Below are 22,481 nucleotides of genomic sequence, written 5' to 3' on the forward strand. Positions count from 1 at the left end.
AAATGTGTAAATTTCAACATTTCAAAATTCAACTTTTTTTGGCTGTTTAAGGAATAGATGGACAAGGTTTCATCCAAATAAAAAAATCATACAAAAATTTAAAACAGATTTTTGTTCGAAATTCTAGAGTTCTGTTTTAAAAATTTGGAAAAAAAACAAATCTTTCGAAAAATTTAAGTCAAAAATTACTGTAACTCGCACAGTATGGATGAAGCAAAATATTATGTTCAATTCAAAATATTCTATTGGTGAAATTGCGTTTTTTCCAAAAATAATTTTTTTTCCCATATCAAATAGCTTGAGAGGAGGCGCATGGTGGCTCAAGTAAATTCTAATAATTTATTAATAACCTTATTATAGGTCGTGTTTCAAAATGATTTACATTTTTTACCATTGATTAGCATAAAAGTATTTCTTAATATATTTAAAAAAAAAATCTGGGTACCAGGCGTCTCTTTTTTGCATATTTTTTTTCTTAAAAACGCAATTTTCACCGGTAGATTAATAAGAATCCATCATATTCTTAATCAGGGAGGTGAAACCAAACTTTCTACGTATTAATCTCCCATGGGAGCTTGTTCAAACACAAAAAAAAAAATATATATTTTTTTTAAAACTTCATAATTTTAATGGAAATAGACGTGCAATGATTGAAAACTTTTTTAGATGATTTTTCTTGCGTTTATAATTACAGTTAGCATAAATGAATCTATTAAAAATGTGTGATTGTTTTTTTATGTAAAATTAAATACCAGTATCGCAAAAAGTTTTTTTTTAATCTTAAAAATAATAACTTCAAAATAATTGTACTGGTGTGTAAGCATTTCAGTGATTCATTGGAATATTCTTTCCATGGCTTGCTGTTTCATTTTGTTTTCTTGTTATCGGTCAGAGTCGAGGGACACAATTTGAAAAATGGTTAATGGGCTGCTTTGTACATAATTACTAAGCTAAGCTATTGCTCAAAAAATAAAAATAGTAATATTATTTATTTGCAATACCACGCCCTCCAAGCCAAATTGGAACTTTTTTTGCCGTTGAACTTTTTTTAATCGATGTGCATTGAGGTGGAGAAGCATGGTAGCTTGTTTCATAGTAGTCTGAGGATTTTTTGTCCATCAATTATATTGACATTAACTATTTGAGTGGTATTTTAATGTTTTACTAGCTTTTTTTAAACATCCCTATCATTACGACACACCAACACATTGCCACACGTGACAGTGGGCCAACAGCAATGTATCGTTTGGTATGTTCTATGTGCGTTACAATCAGCACACATAGATACCATGCAACATGGCACAGGGTAAATTGACTCACGATGTAGACTGGCAGGTATGGTATTTCTTATAGGATTTTTAATAGTCAGGACCCGGTGCCTGCAGTTCCCGTTACAGTTTATATGGAATTCCAATAAGAATGTAACAGAAAAATTAGGCTCCGGGTCCAGACTGTTAATGGTGTTTCATTAATTTTAGTGATAAGTGATTCTAGGTGTCTGTAATTTATCATGGCGATATTATTTACTGTGTTGATCTACAATCAACTTTGAAAGTATTTTTGGTTACCATGGAAACGGCAACTTTGCATAGATATCACGTAAATACGTACATTAAGGTGTATTTTTCTTTATGTAAATCTCGAAATCATTTGTGCACCTTTGTTCAACAATTCCCATTTCCCCCCAGCTGAAATGTTTTGATGGTTGTGTGGCGTCGTCGTCGTCGTCGTCGGTGTGTAGCGCCGACATTCCAATTTGAACGTGCGCCGTACGCGAGCTGCTAGCTTTGCTGCTTTAGGCATAAGTCTGTGTGGATGGACCACATTTAGTTGCAATTGGATTTCGACACGAGCAGACGACGGGGACCGACGACCAGGTCTAGTTGGAGGTGCCTACACACTGGCTCTAATGGGCTGGCGAAACTAAACTTTCACTAAACTATCGATTGCGACGGGCAAGGTGTGCGGATTGGTGGGCTTCAGGTTTTTGTGCGAAATGTTTTGAGGGGTTCTATTTTTAGTGATGGGTTTGGTGGAGAAATGGTTGTGCGAAATGGTGGTTCTTTCTTCTTTTTTTTTTTTTTGTGGTGGGATTGAAGTTGTGTCTAGTGACAATTAAGAATGGTGTATCTTGCTGCTCTGTGAATCAGAGTAGCTGAATGGAGGGTTTTTGGTGTGTTTGTGTGAGTTGAACTTCCCTTTGGGTCGTCGTCGTCGTTTGCGTGTGCCCATCCAAGTGTTTCTCTGATTGCGATTCAAGGCACTTTGGCGGCCACTGGCAGGCACGCATCCAGTGCTGAAAAGTGCCACTTTAAGTGAATATCCGCGATTGATCTTGGGCGATTGAATGGGTGAAGTTGCAATCGAGTTGCAGTGATACTTGATTGCTCAGTTGGAAGTGTATTAGTGTAAAACGGCAGCCCTAAATCAACAAACAAAACATGTTATTATGCTACGCGTTCCACCCACACTAGCGCGCGCCTACTGTGTCTCTCCCGTAACACCGCCCAACACACACACCGGCGCTCTATAGCATGAAATGTTGCAATTGTTTCCTTGGTGATTTCGTCGGCATATGGTGGGATGAGCCCAAGTTGAACCGTCATTCGTCTAGAGAGTGCTTTAATATTTAATGAAATGACGACTTTTTACATTTGTTAATATCGATCTATGGCGGTACGTGCCGTGGGTTTTCGGGCCTCGAAATGGATTAGATTTCTTTTTTTTGCGTACACTCGGATGTATTTTAGTCTTTTGGTATATTCTCGCTTGAATTAAATTCTTACAAGAATGAAATGAGAAAAAAGGAACAAGAAAAAAATGTGGTGCGCAACCATGCGACACCGCCTGTGATGTGATGAGTGAAAAAGAAAGTATGTTTGTGCGACGCCTACTACACTGCGTCTTCTTAGTAGATCGCACAGACGGTTGATTTGGCTGGGGAATCAGAGCGAATCGAGTCATCATCGCATCGCGATGCACTAGCGTTCAATCGAGTTATCTGTTTTCTAGTGAATCGCAGCAAGACCGTCTATGTTGCTGCTGCAGCAGCATGTGTTTGTAGAAGGTAGATATCCCAGTCAGTGGAGAAGTGGAAGAAGTGCACGGCAAAAATAAAGGAAAAAAGTCGATCGTGGAGTGGGATTAAACGTTCGCAAAGAAGAAACGAGATTAACAACCACAACCACAGGCGCGGCTTAGCGATGCAGCAAAGTGTAAACGTGTTGAATGAAGGTTCTAATCCCACGGAAGCAAGAAATGGCAACGATATCGATCTGCTGCTGAGCGGCGGCGGTGGCGACTCTTTCCAACGCAACAACTTTGACGACAGTGTTAGAAATACTAGCAGCAGCACAGTCGCGAGTGATAAAAATATTCGACCTGCCTCGCTGCCAATTAAGAAATGCTTCAATTATACGGAGGAAGACGCCGTTGGTAGTGGTAGTGGTAAAGCTGACGATGAATTCGAGCTGAATCAGTCGCAAGCCGAGGCGGCATTCCTGAGTCCGAGCGAAGGTCACTTTTTCAAGCGCTATGCAGAAGTGTCCAAATTTATCAGAAAAGACAACAACGCAGCAGACTGCCCCGCGAAGAATCGTCGAAGGTATGCAAAGCGCCACCACCCCAAACATGGACTTGTTTCTTTGTGCCCCATCATAACCCGACACCATGCTTCTCGTCTCTCTCTCACAGGTCGGATACGTCGTTTATGCTAGCAAAGCAGAGGTTATCCTCGTTCAGCACAACCGGCTGCGGAGTCGGAGGTCAGCAAGAAGCTAATGCCGAGACAATGGACGACGACCTGGCTCCACTGCTGCCCAGCAAACGCGAACTCTCGCAAGAGGATATCTATCATGTAAGAAAAACAACCTTCCCGATCATAAACTTTGCAATAACGCAAAATTTACACAGTCCCAGACCTCGCTGGTGTCCAGCTCCGAAGGGGGAATCCTCGCCGAAGGCGAAGAAACCTCCAGCGAGGACTCGCAGGTGTCGGACGGCAACTCGTCGCGCAGTCCCGCCTGCGTGCTCGGCCTCGTCGAGCGGCTGCTGCGGACGCATCCGGTTTGGTTCCTGCCCGGGATACAGCGCTCCGGCGCGGTGCATCTGCTGCAGGGAAAGGAGGAAGGGGTAAGCAACCGCGGGCTTGTTTCTTTAAATTGAAATTGATGGAGACTGCAGCGTGCAGTCTTCGTTGTGTTTGAATGAGTCATGCGTGAGCAACAGAGGCAGCTTCCTTTTTGTGGCGTAAAACGCGGTTGAGCAATTTATGGAAATAAGACTGATTATAGCCTTGCTATCTTCCCACGATTATGTGGAGCGCTTGACCGGATTGATGGTGGTCATGTGCAAATTGTTGTATTTAGTTTGAAATGATTCATAAACTCTATAAATTTGATTTTTAGTTATCATTTTTTTCTCATAAGAACAATGTCCAAACTGCCGTTTTCTTTTAATTATTCTGGCAGGGCAATTTTATTTAAGTGTTGTTCTATGAAAAGTTTTATATCTGTTATTTTGAATTTATTTAGATTATTTTTTTTTATTACTTATTTGCTTTTTAAATTTTTATCCAGAGTTTTTTATTTATTAAATTTTGGATTATTGGCGTCTGTGTTGCAACAAATTCGATTAAATCGTAGCATGGAATAACAAAAGCTTAACAATCTGATCCTTACGTAAATGGCTGAAGTTGGTTAACAATTCAGGAAGTTTAAGAGTATTATGTCAAATAATTATTTAGGAATTTTTAAGAAATACTGGTTGAAAACTATATATTGGCGCCTTTAAAATTTAAATTTATGCCATGAGGTGCGTAATTCGCTACGAAAGGAAGAAAATGCTGAAGAAAATAACAAATTTCAATACAAGTCTCCCTACAAACATGCTGGTCATACATAACGAGCTTTTAGAATTTAAAAAATGTCTGTCTAGATTTTTTTTTTAATTTGTTCACAAAGTTAAATTATTTTTTTATATGTTTCAGAAGAGAGTTACCAGTTCAAAAGTGGTTTAAATATTATTGCAATGTTAGGCTTCATAGAAAAAAATATTCGAATGAGCAGAAAATTTTACACTTGGTTAATTTTTTAGCAATGAAAATAGATCTAATAAATTTAAAAGAGTATCTTAAGATTTCGAAAAATAGATAGACTAAAATTTAAAAAAAAAAGATCAAAAAAACATAGATTTTTTTTAAACAAATGATTGTAAAACAACTGTACAGGTGTACAATGCATTTTACCATGGATTTTAATTTCAATTTATTTTTTTTTTTAACAACCCATCCTAACCCTTCACTTTGTCTAGGAGCACAAACTTTAAAAAATAATATTTGCGTCGGCTTAATTTTAATCAAATATTTTTTCTGCGTTCAGTTAAAATATAAAATACTATTAGACATATTCAACTGGTAAAAATAATATAGAGCAGTTCTCTAGGATTTCGGTCATTCGATTTTTTTGTATTTTTTAATCCGACTGAAACTTTTTTGGTGCCTTCGGTATGCCCAAAAAAGCCATTTTGCATCATTAGTTTGTCCATATAATTTTCCATACAAATTTGGCAGCTGTCCATACAAAAATGATGCATGAAAATTCAAGCATCTGATTTTTGATCGATTTGGTGTCTTCGGCAAAGTTGTAGGTATGGATACGGACTACACTGGAAAAAAATAATACATGGTAAAAAAAATTTGGTGATTTTTTTATTTAACTTTTTATCACTAAAACTTGATTTACAAAAAACACTATTTTATTTATTTTTTTTTTGATATGTTTTAGAGGACATAAAATGCCAACTTTTGAGAAATTTCCAGGTTGTGCAAAAAATCATTGACCGAGTTATGTATTTTTTAATCAATACTGATTTTTTCAAAAAATCGAAATTTTGGTCGCAAAAATTTTTTAACTTTTAAATTTTAAAATTTTTGCACAACCTGGAAATTTCTGAAAAGTAGGCATTTTATGTCCTCTAAAACATATATATAAAAAAAATAAAAATAGTGTTTTTTTGTAAATCAAGTTTTAGTGATAAAAAGTTAAATAAAAAAATCACCAAATTTTTTTTACCGTGTATCACTTTTTTCCAGTGTAGTCCATATCCATGCCTACAACTTTGCCGAAGACACCAAATCGATCAAAAAATTCCTTCAAAAGATACAGATTTTTTAATTTTCATACATCATTTTTGTATGGACAGCTGCCAAATTTGTATGGAAAATTATATGGACAAACTAATGATGCAAATTGGCTTCTTTGGGCATACCGAAGGCACCAAAAAAGTTTCAGTCGGATTAAAAAATACAAAAATTAAAATTGAAGAAAAAAGACCGATTTCGTAGAGAATTGCTCTATATTAACATGTTGTTGAGGTGGTCAGTTGCTAAAATAACTTATTCAATAACAACTCAATAACGGAAAATTGTACTGAAAATAACAAATATTGTTATTATCTGAATAACAACAAACCCACAAAAAAAAATAACAGATAAAAAAATTTGAACGAAATAACTTCTAGTGTTATTTTTAAATTACTCAAATTTTTCGATAACTTTGTGTCGATAACATAAATTATAATAAGGCATTCGTTGGAACATGATGATTCTAAAACAAATGTGATATGATATTTTTTTTGCAATTCCTTTGTAAAACTACTTACTTTTTCAGTCATTCACAAACGACGAAAAGTTTTCTTTTCTCTACCAAACATAACAATCAAAAAGTGCAAAGTTATACTTTTCAGCATTTAAATTGGTGCTGATAAGTTGAACTTTTCAGCGCTTGTATCATAAAGTAATACTTTTCAATACTTTTTTGAATTGATTGGTGAATTGACTAAACACATGGACATTTGACTTAACAGTAATTTTAAAGGGTGTTTATTGGAATTGCATTTAGATTTTTATTTGATAATAACGTCCTATAAAGACAGGGAATTTCATAGTTTATTGGACCTTTTCTGAGCTCTATGTATGCATTCAGCAATCTCTCCGTTTGCAAAGTTTTGAAGATTACCCTAAAATTTTAATGCAAACAGAATTCAAGACCATGCCTTCGTTAAAAAAACCCCATGACTCATAGCAGATATTTTTTAAAGTCATTGTCAACACTGCTGATTTTTCTTCATGCTCCGTATGAGTTGAGCTCCTTTAAGCTTTTTCAATCGGTAGAATTTAATTTTTATATTAATTGTTATGTAATAACTCATTTCGAGTATAAATACTGTGGATTCATTCTAAGAAACCATGCGCCTCCTTGGATTCATTCTAAGAAAGGAAGATTCAATGGAGGCGCTTGGTCTCTCAGAATGTAGTCATAACGTTTACAGTTAAAAATTGAGCTTTTTGATTTAAACCGGAGGCTGGAGATAAATAATGTTTAATTCTGTCGGTTGGAACAGCTTCAGAGCATGACGAAGAATCAGCAGAATTGACTTTCTAGATGTTATATTATTATATTTAATATTAAATTCAAACCACTTTCCCTCAGAACTTCATCGTTCGTGGCTCCAGCCAGTCCAAAACGATGGCCGTATCGGTGCGTCTCCCGGTGGACACCGGCCCGTACATCGAGCACTACTTAATCCAGTCCAACGACGGACAGCTCAGTTTGGAGAGTTCGCGCTTCAAGTTTGAATCCATTCCATCGTTGATTGCCCACTACTCGCAGTGTTGTGATGAACTTCCCGTTCAACTGTGTCTTCCGAAGGCGCTGAGAGAGGCCAAAAATCGACAGCAGCTCTCCTCGCTGGCCCTGTTGGGTCAGGAGTTTTGGCGATACCCGATGGCATCGCCAAAGCCGAAAACCGTACTATCTGCCAACTCTAGTCATCTGAACACGCCCTCGGATGCCACCCAGTCCAGTGGCATTGGGTTGACGTTCAACAAGCAAGTGCATGCGAATTTTAATCATTTTGGAGGCCAGGAGGCCAACACCAGCTTCATCGGTCCGGGGGAAACTCCCACGGACACCATATCAACGCTGAGCAGCTTCACCGTTGGACCTGGCCAGCAGCTGCTGAGTCCGGAATCGATTGACAGTGCTGTGGTAATTTCCCCCACTGACCCGAATCAAACGGGCATCATTGGGAAAACGAGTACTTTCAAGTCGAAACGCCCGCTACCGTCACCCGGTGTGGCGTCGTACGACGTTGAGAAGCAGATCGATCTACTTAACGCAAACCTGTTCAGCTCCAGCAGCAGTGACCATGAACTGAAGATAAGCCAGCTGAACGAAGTCATCCATACTAGCACGTTGGAGCGGCAGTTGAAAACTCCACGACCAACGCCGCCAAATACGCTGAACATTAAGCCCATCCGGAGTCCACCGGCACCTCCGGCGAGACGGCTGAAGCCACCGAGTGCGGCTAGCACCCCGAACGAGCCAAATCAGCTGTTTTCCAACAATATTACGGTGACCACAACGGTGACCTTCAGTGTCGACAATCACACAAATGCACAAATCATCGAGCTGGTCTCGCCGGCCGAGAATAGCAAGAATTTTACAACGGTAAGTGTGATAAAAGAACGTAATTTGAAATCAATAATAAGAACTTGTTGCAATTTAGTTCCAGTCTACGGCGGCTCGTCTTCCACCGGATGGAGAGTGCCACGTGGGAGGTTCTCTCGTAAAGTCCCATGAAATTATCGAGTCGGAGTCTTTGTCGAATATGATGGCGATCCAGTCGCCGCTTTGCAGCAGCAATAACGGAAACGGACTGTCGTTCCGCAAGGTTCCTAAAACTGCAGAATCCAGCTCCAGTTTCGCTCACACTAACCGTACTAGCAGAAGAAGCAAACGAAAGGAGTCGAAACACTATCAGGTTTGTTATTCATTGAATTTATGGCAAATTTAATCTCGTAATACTCACAATCTTGTTGCAGGAATCGGATATTTTGGAATCTCCCTCAGTGTACTGTCGAAGCAATCTTGGTGATAAAATTAGTGACTATGAAGATATCTGGACTCAGGACAACAACGGCAACACAACGTTGGTTAAGGTGGACAAGGTATCCACCTTTAAGCCAGCAGTAGACAAATCTGTAAATCTGTTGTCGCCAGTGGCCCACACCCCGGTGGCAGATCCTCCGGGAGCGTTTAGTGACTTTCCCAAAACACCGATCCTCTCGTCGTTCAGCACGGAAAGTGTCCATCTGAGACACCACTACAGAGATGCCAGCAGTGACCGCAGCACTCCGACCGAGCAGCACAGAAACACGGTGCTGAAAACCTTTTCGCCGACTCCAACTCCAACTCAGGAAAAGCCTTTGCACAATCCCATGCTGGAACCTCGTTACAGGATGGGATTGTGTTTCCCAAACGTAACGAATCGATGTGACTTGAACGGGAATGATAACCGGAACGACATGTCACCGGTGAATGTTGGTATCCTTCCTGCCAGCAAACAGGACAGTCCGTTCTACGCCGATCCAGCGGACGTCCTGAACAGTATCATTCGGAGAAGTCCGTTCAACAGGTCAACGATGCTTCCAAACAATCAGCGCCACTCGGAACCACCCAAGCAGCTTCTTTCGGGCGTTGATTCACAGTCCCCTCTCCCGTGGGCCACGATCGAGCAGGACGCAAGGTACAAGAATCAACTGGCGGCATCGCTGGACGAGCTGAAGAATCCGAGACACGCCCCGCAGCCTAAGTTCGTAGACAAGTTGCACTTTGACCGGCTGTCGCTCGAGCAAACCGAAGCCAACGACTACGACAATGACTTGCGCTGGATGACCGATCAAACAAAGTCGGATGCGGCGATTCAGAGGAATGTCAAAATATTGACCCAGGGCCAAGAGCTGCTAGCTGATAACCGAACCGTAACAGTACATCAAATAATTGCCAAACGATTGCCGCATCTCGATTTGCCAGAGCTGCCAGCGGCAAATGGAGGCACCAGCGTATACCCTGACGAGTCCAAAAACACCGTAGAAAACGGATCGGGTACCTTGACCCGCCCGCAGCGAAAATCTGCCTACGATAATGTGGAGAAACATGGTGCAGGTACGAGGACGCCTTAATCCTTCAAATCCTAAGGAGTAATAATTTCTATTTTGGTTGTTATTTCAGGATACGCATCGTCCCTGATCAACAGTGCCCAGTCCGACGATGGAACCGTCTTTTCCGAACCCTGGGACAGTTCTCAATGGGATAGCTTTCTACCTCAGGATAGTAAGTGTATCTCTACCCGAAAAAGGTGAAGGGTTAAAAAACGACCTCCTAAAATCGAAATTGTTTTATTTTACCTAATTAGGCAACGCCGCCGACACGATTCCGATTGGCGACGGGCAGCAGGCAGGTAAATCGTGCGACCGGTACGGATCTCGGAACGAGTTGTCCTCGTACAACAGTCTTTCGTTGCGGCGGGAGGTGCGCGTGAAGAAGTCGAGCCCATCGCAGAAGGTGGCGACCATTTTGCGGTCGAGAAGCTGCCGGGATCGGGAGATATTATGTGAGTATTTTTTTTTTTCAACATTTTTGTTCTTGAGTTTGAGTTAGTTGATGATCAATTTAGTCAATTTAAAATTAGCTGCTTTTGGTCGATGCTAGTTAAAGAATTATCTTATTTTCGATTTTCTAAATCTTGAAAATTTAAAATTTGTGTATTTTAAAAATTTCAACATTTTGGTTTTATTTAAAAATATTAAAATTGTAGAATTTAAAAATTTTAGAATTTTAGTATTTTAGAATTTTAGAATTTTAGAATTTTAGAATTTTAGAATTTTAGAATTTTAGAATTTTAGAATTTTAGAATTTTAGAATTTTAGAATTTTAGAATTTTAGAATTTTAGAATTTTAGAATTTTAGAATTTTAGAATTTTAGAATTTTAGAATTTTAGAATTTTAGAATTTTAGAATTTTAGAATTTTAGAATTTTAGAATTTTAGAATTTTAGAATTTTAGAATTTTAGAATTTTAGAATTTTAGAATTTTAGAATTTTAGAATTTTAGAATTTTAGAATTTTAGAATTTTAGAATTTTAGAATTTTAGAATTTTAGAATTTTAGAATTTTAGAATTTTAGAATTTTAGAATTTAGAATTTTAGAATTTTAGAATTTTAGAATTTTAGAATTTTAGAATTTTAGAATTTTAGAATTTTAGAATTTTAGAATTTTAGAATTTTAGAATTTTAGAATTTTAGAATTTTAGAATTTTAGAATTTTAGAATTTTAGAATTTTAGAATTTTAGAATTTTAGAATTTTAGAATTTTAGAATTTTAGAATTTTAGAATTTTAGAATTTTAGAATTTTAGAATTTTAGAATTTTAGAATTTTAGAATTTTAGAATTTTAGAATTTTAGAATTTTAGAATTTTAGAATTTTAGAATTTTAGAATTTTAGAATTTTAGAATTTTAGAATTTTAGAATTTTAGAATTTTAGAATTTTAGAATTTTAGAATTTTAGAATTTTAGAATTTTAGAATTTTTGAATTTTTGAATTTTTGAATTTTAGAATTTTAGAATTTTAGAATTTTAGAATTTTAGAATTTTAGAATTTTAGAATTTTAGAATTTTAGAATTTTAGAATTTTAGAATTTTAGAATTTTAGAATTTTAGAATTTTAGAATTTTAGAATTTTTAGAATTTTAGAATTTTAGAATTTTAGAATTTTAGAATTTTAGAATTTTAGAATTTTAGAATTTTAGAATTTTAGAATTTTAGAATTTTAGAATTTTAGAATTTTAGAATTTTAGAATTTTAGAATTTTAGAATTTTAGAATTTTAGAATTTTAGAATTTTAGAATTTTAGAATTTTAGAATTTTAGAATTTTAGAATTTTAGAATTTTTGAATTTTAGAATTTTAGAATTTTAGAATTTTAGAATTTTAGAATTTTAGAATTTTAGAATTTAAGAATTTTAGAATTTTAGAATTTTAGAATTTTAGAATTTTAGAATTTTAGAATTTTAGAATTTTAGAATTTTAGAATTTTAGAATTTTAGAATTTTAGAATTTTAGAATTTTAGAATTTTAGAATTTTAGAATTTTAGAATTTTAGAATTTTAGAATTTTAGAATTTTAGAATTTTAGAATTTTAGAATTTTAGAATTTTAGAATTTTAGAATTTTAGAATTTTAGAATTTTAGAATTTTAGAATTTTAGAATTTTAGAATTTTAGAATTTTAGAATTTTAGAATTTTAGAATTTTAGAATTTTAGAATTTTAGAATTTTAGAATTTTAGAATTTTAGAATTTTAGAATTTTAGAATTTTAGAATTTTAGAATTTTAGAATTTTAGAATTTTAGAATTTTAGAATTTTAGAATTTTAGAATTTTAGAATTTTAGAATTTTAGAATTTTAGAATTTTAGAATTTTAGAATTTTAGAATTTTAGAATTTTAGAATTTTAGAATTTTAGAATTTAAGAATTTAAGAATTTTAGTATTTTAGAATTTTAGAATTTTAGAATTTTAGAATTTTAGAATTTTAGAATTTTAGAATTTTAGAATTTTAGAATTTTAGAATTTTAGAATTTCAGAATTTTAGAATTTTAGAATTTTAGAATTTTAGAATTTTAGAATTTTAGAATTTTAGAATTTTAGAATTTTAGAATTTTAGAATTTTAGAATTTTAGAATTTTGGAATTTTAGAATTTTAGAATTTGAGAATTTTAGAATTTTAGAATTTTAGAATTTTAGAATTTTAGAATTTTAGAATTTTAGAATTTTAGAATTTTAGAATTTTAGAATTTTAGAATTTTAGAATTTTAGAATTTTAGAATTTTAGAATTTTAGAATTTTAGAATTTGGACTAGTAAAAATTTTAGAAGTTTCAAAATTTCAGTTGTACGTGTTTTTCAGTACAAAATACAAAATTTTGATGAAACTTTGTTCAAAGGGGTAATTTTGGTCCATGATCACGAATCAGATGCATTTTTTGATAGCTCGTGACGGATACGCGGCACGTCCCCTTTTATTATTGAACATGCGAAAAAATACGTTGGAAATTTGATGTCAAAGGGACTTTTATGTAAAATTGGATGCCCAATTTGAACAAAGATTAAAATGTGAATCTGAAATGAAATATTGGAGAAAAACCATTCGACCCTGTTTAAATATTTTTGAAAAATTCAAAGTACACGTGGTTCTAGGCACCCTAAACTTCATTCTTCCCCTCGAGTTGAACCTGCGCAGAAATTTTGTTGGACGGTGTTATAAGTTACTAGAGTCATCATGCGTTTGCATATTGTTTTCTTTGTAAACTTGTTTTAAAATTTATTCATCAAGATGTGATTAATTAATATGATGAGGAACATTAGTCACAACAAGTTATTCTTTAGTTCGCTGAGCCATAAAGTCATACAGCTTTGCGTTTCCATTCACCCTGCATGTTTGAAACAATCTCAAATTTTATTGCGTCTCACACTTCGATAATGTGCACCATCATCCCAATGATAAACACGCTGTTCAAACTACCCGGAGGCACACAAACAGAGAGAAAAAGGAAACCAAGGACGTCGCCACACGCATTCATCAATGAACTGCTTCCGTCCGGTGTGGTCGTCTGCTGTGCCGGAATTTGTCTATTCGCTACGACGCCATTACTCATTGTTCAGATGGACCCAGATAAGTGTGCCGCCGCCGACACATAATCCACTTTTCCTCCCCAGCAGTAGCTAGTTGAGTAGTTTGAGCGTCACCATCAATCAGTGTTCAAGCAAAAGCTTTTATTTGCCAGGACTCAATACTAAACTCAAGTCGATGAGTGAGTGAGTGAGAGGAGAGAGATTGACTACCGACGAGAAAAACTTTCGTTCTGTTCGTTTCTTTGTTTCGGGAAGATATTTGGACGCTGGGACCGAGAGGTGGGCGGAGCAAACCTGTGATTTATGCTAACTTGAGGACATCCGCATGGTACTTGAGCTTCAGTCTGTTGGTTGAGATTAGAGTGTGAAGACGGGTGTGTGACTTAAGTATGCGCCGTAGATCTTGAAGTGAGGCCTTATTCTCTGTGCGTGGATCGTCGGGGTGATCGTTCTGATGAGAAACTTTAAATTTCGACGATTCCTGCAATCTGGAAAGAATCGTTTCTCGATCAGCCATGAGGTCGTTCAAAAAGTGGTGGCTCGAAAGGTTCGCGAACCGGAATAAGGGCGGTACGGACGGGGCGAACGGATTCGCTCGAGTAGATTCCATTATAAACAACGCGTCTCGTCAGCGTTGGCCGTCTAGTAGTGATGTTGCTGCCGCCGTCGCAACTAACGATAATCGAAACGGCAAACATGCTGATAAAAGTGGCGATGCGCTGCTGCTGGACGCTCACTGCAGTCATCATCATCGCCATCGTCAGCCGGGAATAGATAACAACTGTTGCTCGCTGCTTGGCATCAGTCTCGAATATGGGGTGAAGACGGTCAAAAGTGTGTCCACGCTCAGCCTCGACGACCATCTGATACTCGATGAGTACGAGATTGTCCAGTTTGAAGATATTGCCGACTACCGACCCGCGTCCAAGTTAGACCGTCTGTTCTACCTGGGCAGTAGAATCGAGTATGGACTGACTCTGCAGGAGGTTCGAGCAGCCGAGCAGCACAAACCTCCAACACTAGCAAGTGAGTCTAACAAATCTGCAAAACTCAGAAGAAAGGTCAGGCGGCTAAAGTTGGACGTTGCCGATGCCCTGAACCGATCCCTGATGGGTCCTCTGTACCAAGCTCAGAAAACCGACTCGGATGTGTGCGAATCATCGTACTCCGAAGTGGGCGGCAACACATCGCTGGACAGCTGCGATTCGCTCGACGTCCAGATGCACTTTGGCTTGAGTGATTCCGGCAACATCATAATCGACATTGGCCACATTCAAGAGCAACGTGGCGAGGGCACCTACACCAAGAAACGCACCCAAAAGTTCCTCCGGAAGCTCGACTGTGGTGAAGAGGCGTTCGAGAGTACCAAGTTTCGCACAACCTGGAAACAGTGGATCCGCAAAATCCTAATTTGCTTGATGTGCAAACCCGAAGGTATGTCCAAAACGTGTCCCGGAACCGTGCTGGCCACACCGCGACCACTCATCCTGACGCTGATACTACCCTTTGAGATAAAAGATTAAACCCATAAATCATCGCCACGATACCGTAAGCCTCGAGCCGGGCTATTTGCGTTACTCTCGGTCCCATCACTCTGCCACTAATCCCACCCAATGTGTTTCTATTTTCAGGCCACCCCCGCAATAAGACTGTTTTCAGCGGACCGGGCGAAACGATCGGTACTTACGCGCTGTCGTTGGCCGACGACACGGAGTCGACCTTCTCGCGGAATATATCAAACTTCATATCATGCACCAAAGAGTCCAAGGCGGCACCGCAGGTCGTCATGCGCAACATGCGGCAGTTTATGAGCGGGATGAAAAACTATCTGGTGAAGCACGGCGAGGGTGAGTTCGCCAACGAGGTCCAGAAGGCGCGATCGCAGCTCAAGTCGGACGAGTTCCTGAATTTGGACTCGATACTGGAGGAGGTGATGCATCGGCTGGTGATTTTGCCGCTGCGCGAACATCTGTACGGGCTGTTTGTGGATTATTATACCCAGTCCGGGGACATCCAGGTTCTGGTGGAGAAGGTGAAGCAGGCCTCCGGGCGGGGACCTGCGGTGTTCGGGATTAAGGTAGGTTGATATACGGAAAAGTGATCACCAAATTTGGGTAAAGACAGCGGAAATTTGCGAAAACTTTTTTTAGCCTTAAATTTTACTGAATTCTCCTTTTATAACTGCTACGGACACATTAAAAAAATTTGATTATTTTTGGGAAAGTTTAAAAAAAAGGTATCGAAATATTTTTCATGACAAATTTTTCAAATCTAAAAACATTTTTTTTTCAAAGAATTAGAGACTTTCTTATAAATTAGTGTAAGAAACTTTGAAGATTTACCTGTGGTAAAGATAAAAATCTTGAGTTTTATTAAAGGTCTTATAAACTATTGTCTTTCATATGTTTATAGGACCTAATAAAAAAAAGCTCTAGAATTAAAAAAGGAATTAGAAATCACTCAAAATAGCACTCAATTTCCAAATGCTGATACCTCAGCAACTAACGATCTGATTTTCAATGTTAGAAAATGAAACAAAAATTTCTGATCTTAAAACTGAATTGAAACTCAAGAGTCACATTTGAAAAGGGCCAAATTCTACACCTTTGTAAAAAAATTGAACTTCAAGATAACATTTGACATGATTTTTCGAAAGCATTGACGTCAAAAATATTTCTAAATTTGCACTGTAAAACAAGAGTCCTGATTTTCGGTTAAAACATCAAAAATAACTCACCCATCGCCGAACGAATCTTTGCCGACTGAAGCACGCCAGCACTGCAAGCGACTTGGCCAATCACACAGCGATACAAATAGATGTGTTCAGAGAGGAGAGAATCTAACAAAATACCAGCGCGCAGCTCAGTTGGCCTGCATGGCCTCAGTTTGCCGTAAATTTGAATTTGGCATGGACACAATTGCTGTCAAATGTGTCTTTGACGTTGAGTTGACAACAAAATTTGCAAAATAATTTCGATAGTATTTATTGATCGCAGACTATTTTAAGTCAGCTTTGAGCGACATAGCGTATCTAGTTTCTCTGAGCCATTCGATGTACTGACCGATTCGAGTGAGAGGGAGGGTAAAAGAGAGAGGAGAGAGTAATCGGTTAGTGTCGAAGTGACAAACGGTCAGAGCAGTATTGTGCCTTGTTCGGTTTGTGCTCGCTAGTGGTTGAGTCTTTTTGGAGCAATCAGGGCTATTGCTTTAAAATCTATTTGAAATCAAACGACTGTCTTTTCTGGTACTCTTAACCAATTTCAAGTTAAATTGTACCGATTTCCAGTATCAAAAATTGTCTGATTTCCGATTAAACATATTTAAAAAAAAAAGCGAATTCTGCGAGTATAGGTAGGAACAGGGCTATTGATTTGCTGTTGACGAAAAATTGGCTGTCTTAGCAAAAGTTTTGGCAAATATTAGCAAAATTTGTTCTGATTTGGTGATCGATTTCCGTTTCGCGCAATGGTGGTAAAATCATAATGAAGAAAACTAAAATCCTCTTTACAATAAAAAAAACAACAGAACACCGTCATCCCGCCAAGTGCGAGCGCGTTACGCCAGATCTCCGCCCTGTTCGTCCGACTTCAGGAAACGGAACTACCGCTGGAAAAGCTCGATCTCCTCCTAACAGCGGTGTCTGCCATCTTCGAGTCCACCGCCAGCAGCATAGGCCAACAGCTCAGCGCGGACGACTTCCTGCCCGTGCTCGTACTGGTCGTGGCCCATTGTGGCTTCATCGGGGCCGAAATCGAAGCCGAGTACATGTGGGGACTGATCCAGCCGTCGCTGCTGAGTGGTGAAGCCGGATATTACTTGACCGCGCTGTGCAGCGCCGTGCACGTGCTGAAGAACTTTTCCCTGCACGATCACGAAGGAATCGCTGGGTCGATGGAGGTAAGTCAACGCATCTATTTCAAGTTGAATTCGATATCATCAATTTTGCTTTCAACAGTGGGTCTCGTCAACGCTGCCGGAATGTTCGTCGGTTCTGCGGGTCATCATTCCGGACGAGTACAACGGATCGATTCAGACGCGAACGCTGCCTATTCGGCCGCACACCACCACGAGGGAGGTCTGTCGAATCATTGCTCACAAGGCGAGAATTACCAACGCGCAGGATTACGGACTGTTCAAGCTGATCGATGGAGAAGGTTTGTGATTGCAGGGAGAAAAACAGGCGTAAATATATTTCGAAATCAGGAATTTAACAGACAACCTGAATAATTGGAAACTCACCACGGCGATTTCGAATTCACCACAGCTCGCTTACACGCGTTCGACAGTTGTTTGCTTGGTGACAACTAGAAGACCCTAGTGAGAAGTGATTGATGGGCTTTCGATTGAAATGTTCAATGATTTACGTCTGTTTGTCTATAGTGATGTGAATTGGTGAAATAACATAATTTTTGATTTTAGAAACTCTTCTACAAGACAACGAGTGCCCCCAGGACGTGCGGATGGCGGCCTGCGGAAAGCACTGCATGATAGCCTACAAGCGGGTGGACGCGAAAATCGCCTGGCCTACTGTTATGCCAACGACTCTGACTGATAACCAATAGCACTACGGATAAAAGTTTCCAAAAGTAACATGTTTTATTTATTCGATTCATGCACAGAAAAAGAAGGAATGGTTTCGTATGCCGCAAAACAATAGCAGATAACTGTGACAATTAAGGAAATATATATATTCATATATTTATTTTTACCGATAATATAATTTTCATCTGTAATAGCTTTTTGTTAATGCTTGCTAATGAAGTACGATAATTTTGTCAATTTTATTGGCTCAACACGTGTAATCGAGCCCGCAACAAAAATACGAGAGACATAGCTATGAAATTCTAAGAAGGACTGAATCGTTTCGTAAATACACTTCAAATATACCTGCTATCGAGTTGTGTGATTAAAACATCGAAATTTCGCTTAGCTTAGTCCCACACTAATTATACCAGGACAAAGTAATTCCGATTATAATATTTTTGCAACATCCCACAAGCAGAGTAAAAAAAAACGTCCTGTCATTTATCTAACCGTATATAATCATTTCACATCTAAACATTTAGAAAGTCATTGTCAGGAACTGTTGATTTTCATTTTTAACTGTAACAATTGGACTCCTTGAAGCTGTTTTAATCGACAAAGTAAAGTTTTTTTTTTCATTTCCGACTAAAAAAATAGCTCAAATTCCTGGTGCAATAAAATCATTTTGTGAAACTCAAAAAATTTAAAATTACTGACTTTTTGAAATTTTATTATTTTCAATTTTTGGTTTTTCAAAAATCAAAAAAATATTTTTTTAAGTTTTACGATTTGAAATCTTTTGAAATCACTAAAATTTTATTTTTTTAATAGTTTTTTTTAATTAAAAAAAAAACTTAAAATTTCTGATGTCTTTAATTATATTGTAAATTATTATCATTTAATTTTTTTTAATTTGCGATATATTGTGAAAACGTCTTTTTTTGTTTTCATAGCTTTTATTTTTTAAAAACATGTAGTATATTAGATTTTTTTTCTTTCTTTTTTTAAATTTTCGATGTATAGGATCGCATAAAGTTTTTTTCCGCTAAAATTTTTGGTTTCATCAAATCTTACATTTTTTTAAACTAATTATTGCAAAACAACTAAACTTGTGCAAAATGCATTTTAAAACACTTTTTTCACTAAAATGTTGAAAAAATGTTATTTCAATTATTATATTTTTTTATTTTTTTTTTCATTCAATTCTGTCGATTGGAAAAGCGTCGCAAAATAGTTCTAACAGATTAAGACAAAATATCAGCTGCTTTTGACATTGGCTTTTAAAACGTTGAGCTGTGCTTTCTTTCGCCAAATTCTTCCATATTAAACGAAGTACTTATTGAAGCCGACTCATAACATCTGTACATATGATCGCGTAGTAGATCAGATTTCAACCTATCCGTCTTTCGATTCTCCACTTAGGTATCACTTAGAAGTTTCAAGTTTTGGGTGTAGCTGTTTGCGTTTTTCGTTCCGTTACCCTTCGATTATTATTGTTTAACCAATCGTTTTTGTGTGTCGGTCATGTAATGACAAATAATGTAGCGAAATGCGTTGCCAAAAAAAAAAAAAAAACGAGGAAAGAAAAAGGAAGAAAGTAACTCTAAGTAAAAATTTGCACCCGACAATCTAATGAAGAAACAGTATCAAGCGTTTTTGTGATTACTGCTATGTGTAGATGTTACGTGAAATCGTCATCCGTTTGGACCAAGTCAATCCCCTTCTGTCTCCCCCTCCAACAATCACGTTGAATGTGTTTTTTAATTCTTATTTAATCCTAGTCAGAAAAAAAGAAAAGAAGATCGTTTTATTTGGCTATATCGTCTATTTAATAATTTTGTTGAGCGTCTGTTAGCTCACTTTACCACTTTATTTAACTTATTACTCGAGAGTGAACAAAAGAAAACAATTAAAACTTTCGGAAATCTAATTTCATCCAACAATTTGCCCATTTGCCAAAACAACCAATATTTATACATTATTCGATTCTCAGACAGTGTGTCTTTTACCTTATGTAACGCGTGCATTTTTGAATAGATATTCCAACAACACTACTAGTTTGTAACGTTTCTAAACTTGTGTAATTGCTCATTTAAAGGACAACATAAAAAACAAAACTACAATGCTCACTCTTATACTAACAATAAAAAAACTATATTCAGCATATACACAAATTGCAATAAGGCTGGTTTGGATTTGCTTTGCGTTTGCCCTAACGAGAAAAATAAATAAATAATATTTTCATATTATGCATACTTTCGCCATGACCAGTATTACTACAGTGAACGGATTACCCGCAAACAAACTCAGAGCAAATTCACTCGCCCCAACGTTGTCGTACCCTCTTCTTATTAACAAACTTGCCAAATAAAAAGTAAATAAAAAGTTTTGGATGCATCTATTTTTACATGATATTCAACTATGTAAACTCAATCAATAAACTATTCATAAACAATTTGAAGTGGTTTTTCATTATTTGATGACATTTTCCAAGCGTTATTTGATGACATATCAAGCGTCAATTCTCAACTTTATTTTTAAAAAAATCTTATCATAAGTTTTCAAAGTAAAAAAAAAATAACTGAAAATTAAGATTGGAATCAGTTCCAAACTGAATAGCTTTGCAACAGAGATTCATTTGCTGTTCCCTTTCAAGAGATTTCCCTCCCAGCCAATTAGGTTGCAATATAGTTCTGCATACTGTAATTTAAACTATATTGTTCGGTCTTCCCCGAATTCGGACCGATTGCTGGGGGAGGAATTTATTTATAACTGAAAAGTTCACAATGCCGGCAAAAAGTTGCACCAGCATTAGTGTCGCAATAGATCCACACGATTTTGTATGAGGAAAGTCACTTTTTCAGAAATGGCAATTTTAGAGCATATTAGCCATTTTTTGCGATTCAGGTCAACAATGTTCAACGAACCCTATTTGAGTCGAATTGGACTGGTTGGTCAGATCACAAAATAGATCCCTTCAGAGCATTTTTTAAGGTTCAAATTTGAATTTATTATTTTGGTTTAATAATATGAAGTGATATTTTTTTCGAAGGACTTAAAATATCGGTATACAAAAAAATTAAACGTTTTCACATGATTAAAAACCATTTCTGGCTTAAATTTCTTTGCAAAGCTCTTTTTTAGTTTTAGTTTTTTTTCTCAAAACGTGTCACATCAAAAGTTTGGTGTTGGCCGTTTTGGTCATTTTGGTCATTTTAGTCATTTTGGTCATTTTGGTCGTTTTAGTCATTTTGGTCGGTTTGGTCATTTTGGTCATTATGGTCGTTTGGGTCATTTTGGTCATTTGATAGTTTTGGTAAATTTGGTCGTTTTGGTCATTTTTGTCAATTTGATCATTATGGTCATTTTGGTCATTTGGTCATTTTGGTCATTTTAGTCATTTTAGTCATTTTGGTCGATTTGGTCATTTTGGTCATTATGGTCGTTTTGGTCATTTTGATCGTTTTGGTAAATTTGGTCATTTTGATCGTTTTGGTCATTTTGGTGATTTTGGTCGTTTTGGTCATTTTGGTCATTTTAGTCATTTTGGTCATTTCGGTCATTATGGTCGTTTTGGTCATTTTGATTGTTTTGGTAAATTTGGTCATTTTGATTGTTTTGGTCATTTTGGTGATTTTGGTCGTTTTGGTCATTTTGGTCATTTTAGTCATTGTGGTCGTTTTGGTCATTTTGGTCATTTTGGTCATTATGGTCATTATGGTCGTTTTGGTCATTTTGGTCATTTTGATCGTTTTGGTAAATTTGGTCGTTTTGGTCATTTTGGTCAATTTGATCATTATGGTCATTTTGGTCATTTGGTCATTTTGGTCATTTTAGTCATTTTAGTCATTTTGGTCGATTTGGTCATTTTGGTCATTATGGTCGTTTTGGTCATTTTGATCGTTTTGGTAAATTTGGTCATTTTGATCGTTTTGGTCATTTTGGTGATTTTAGTCGTTTTGGTCATTTTGGTCATTTTGGTCATTTTGGTCATTATGGTCGTTTTGGTCATTTTGATTGTTTTGGTAAATTTGGTCATTTTGATTGTTTTGGTCATTTTGGTGATTTTGGTCGTTTTGGTCATTTTGGTCATTTTAGTCATTTTGGTCGTTTTGGTCATTTTGGTCATTTTGGTCATTTTAGTCATATGGCCGTTTTGGTCATTTTGGTCATTTTGATCGTTTTGGTAAATTTGGTCATTTTGATCGTTTTGGTAATTTTGGTGATTTTGGTCGTTTTGGTCATTTTGGTCATTTTAGTCATTTTGGTCATTTCGGTCATTATGGTCGTTTTGGTCATTTTGATTGTTTTGGTAAATTTGGTCATTTTGATTGTTTTGGTCATTTTGGTGATTTTGGTCGTTTTGGTCATTTTGGTCATTTTAGTCATTTTGGTCGTTTTGGTCATTTTGGTCATTTTGGTCATTA

General features: G+C 36.7%; 1 protein-coding gene across 5 annotated transcripts; it reads left to right on the plus strand.

The window, feature by feature from the left end:
* Positions 1-1,750: 1,750 nt before the first annotated feature.
* On the plus strand, positions 1,751-20,509 carry LOC120426560 (protein sprint). 5 transcript variants are annotated; one of them, XM_039591326.2, is made up of 13 exons: positions 1,751-1,889; positions 3,013-3,604; positions 3,694-3,856; positions 3,913-4,131; positions 7,491-8,510; positions 8,569-8,823; positions 8,885-10,007; positions 10,074-10,175; positions 10,258-10,455; positions 15,162-15,607; positions 17,056-17,427; positions 17,486-17,684; positions 17,950-20,509. In XM_039591326.2, exons 2-13 carry the CDS (start codon positions 3,204-3,206, stop codon positions 18,090-18,092), a joined length of 4,641 nt encoding a protein of 1,546 aa, XP_039447260.1. In that variant the 5' UTR covers positions 1,751-1,889; positions 3,013-3,203; the 3' UTR covers positions 18,093-20,509. The 5 variants fall into 5 exon arrangements, with proteins under 5 accessions (XP_039447260.1, XP_039447264.1, XP_052565288.1 ...); XM_039591330.2 differs by having other exon boundaries at positions 1,767-1,877; XM_052709328.1 differs by having other exon boundaries at positions 1,826-1,960.
* The last annotated feature ends 1,972 nt before the right edge of the window (positions 20,510-22,481 follow it).

This window comes from Culex pipiens, chromosome 3 (assembly GCF_016801865.2).
Source record: "Culex pipiens pallens isolate TS chromosome 3, TS_CPP_V2, whole genome shotgun sequence".
Lineage (NCBI taxonomy): Eukaryota > Metazoa > Arthropoda > Insecta > Diptera > Culicidae > Culex > Culex pipiens.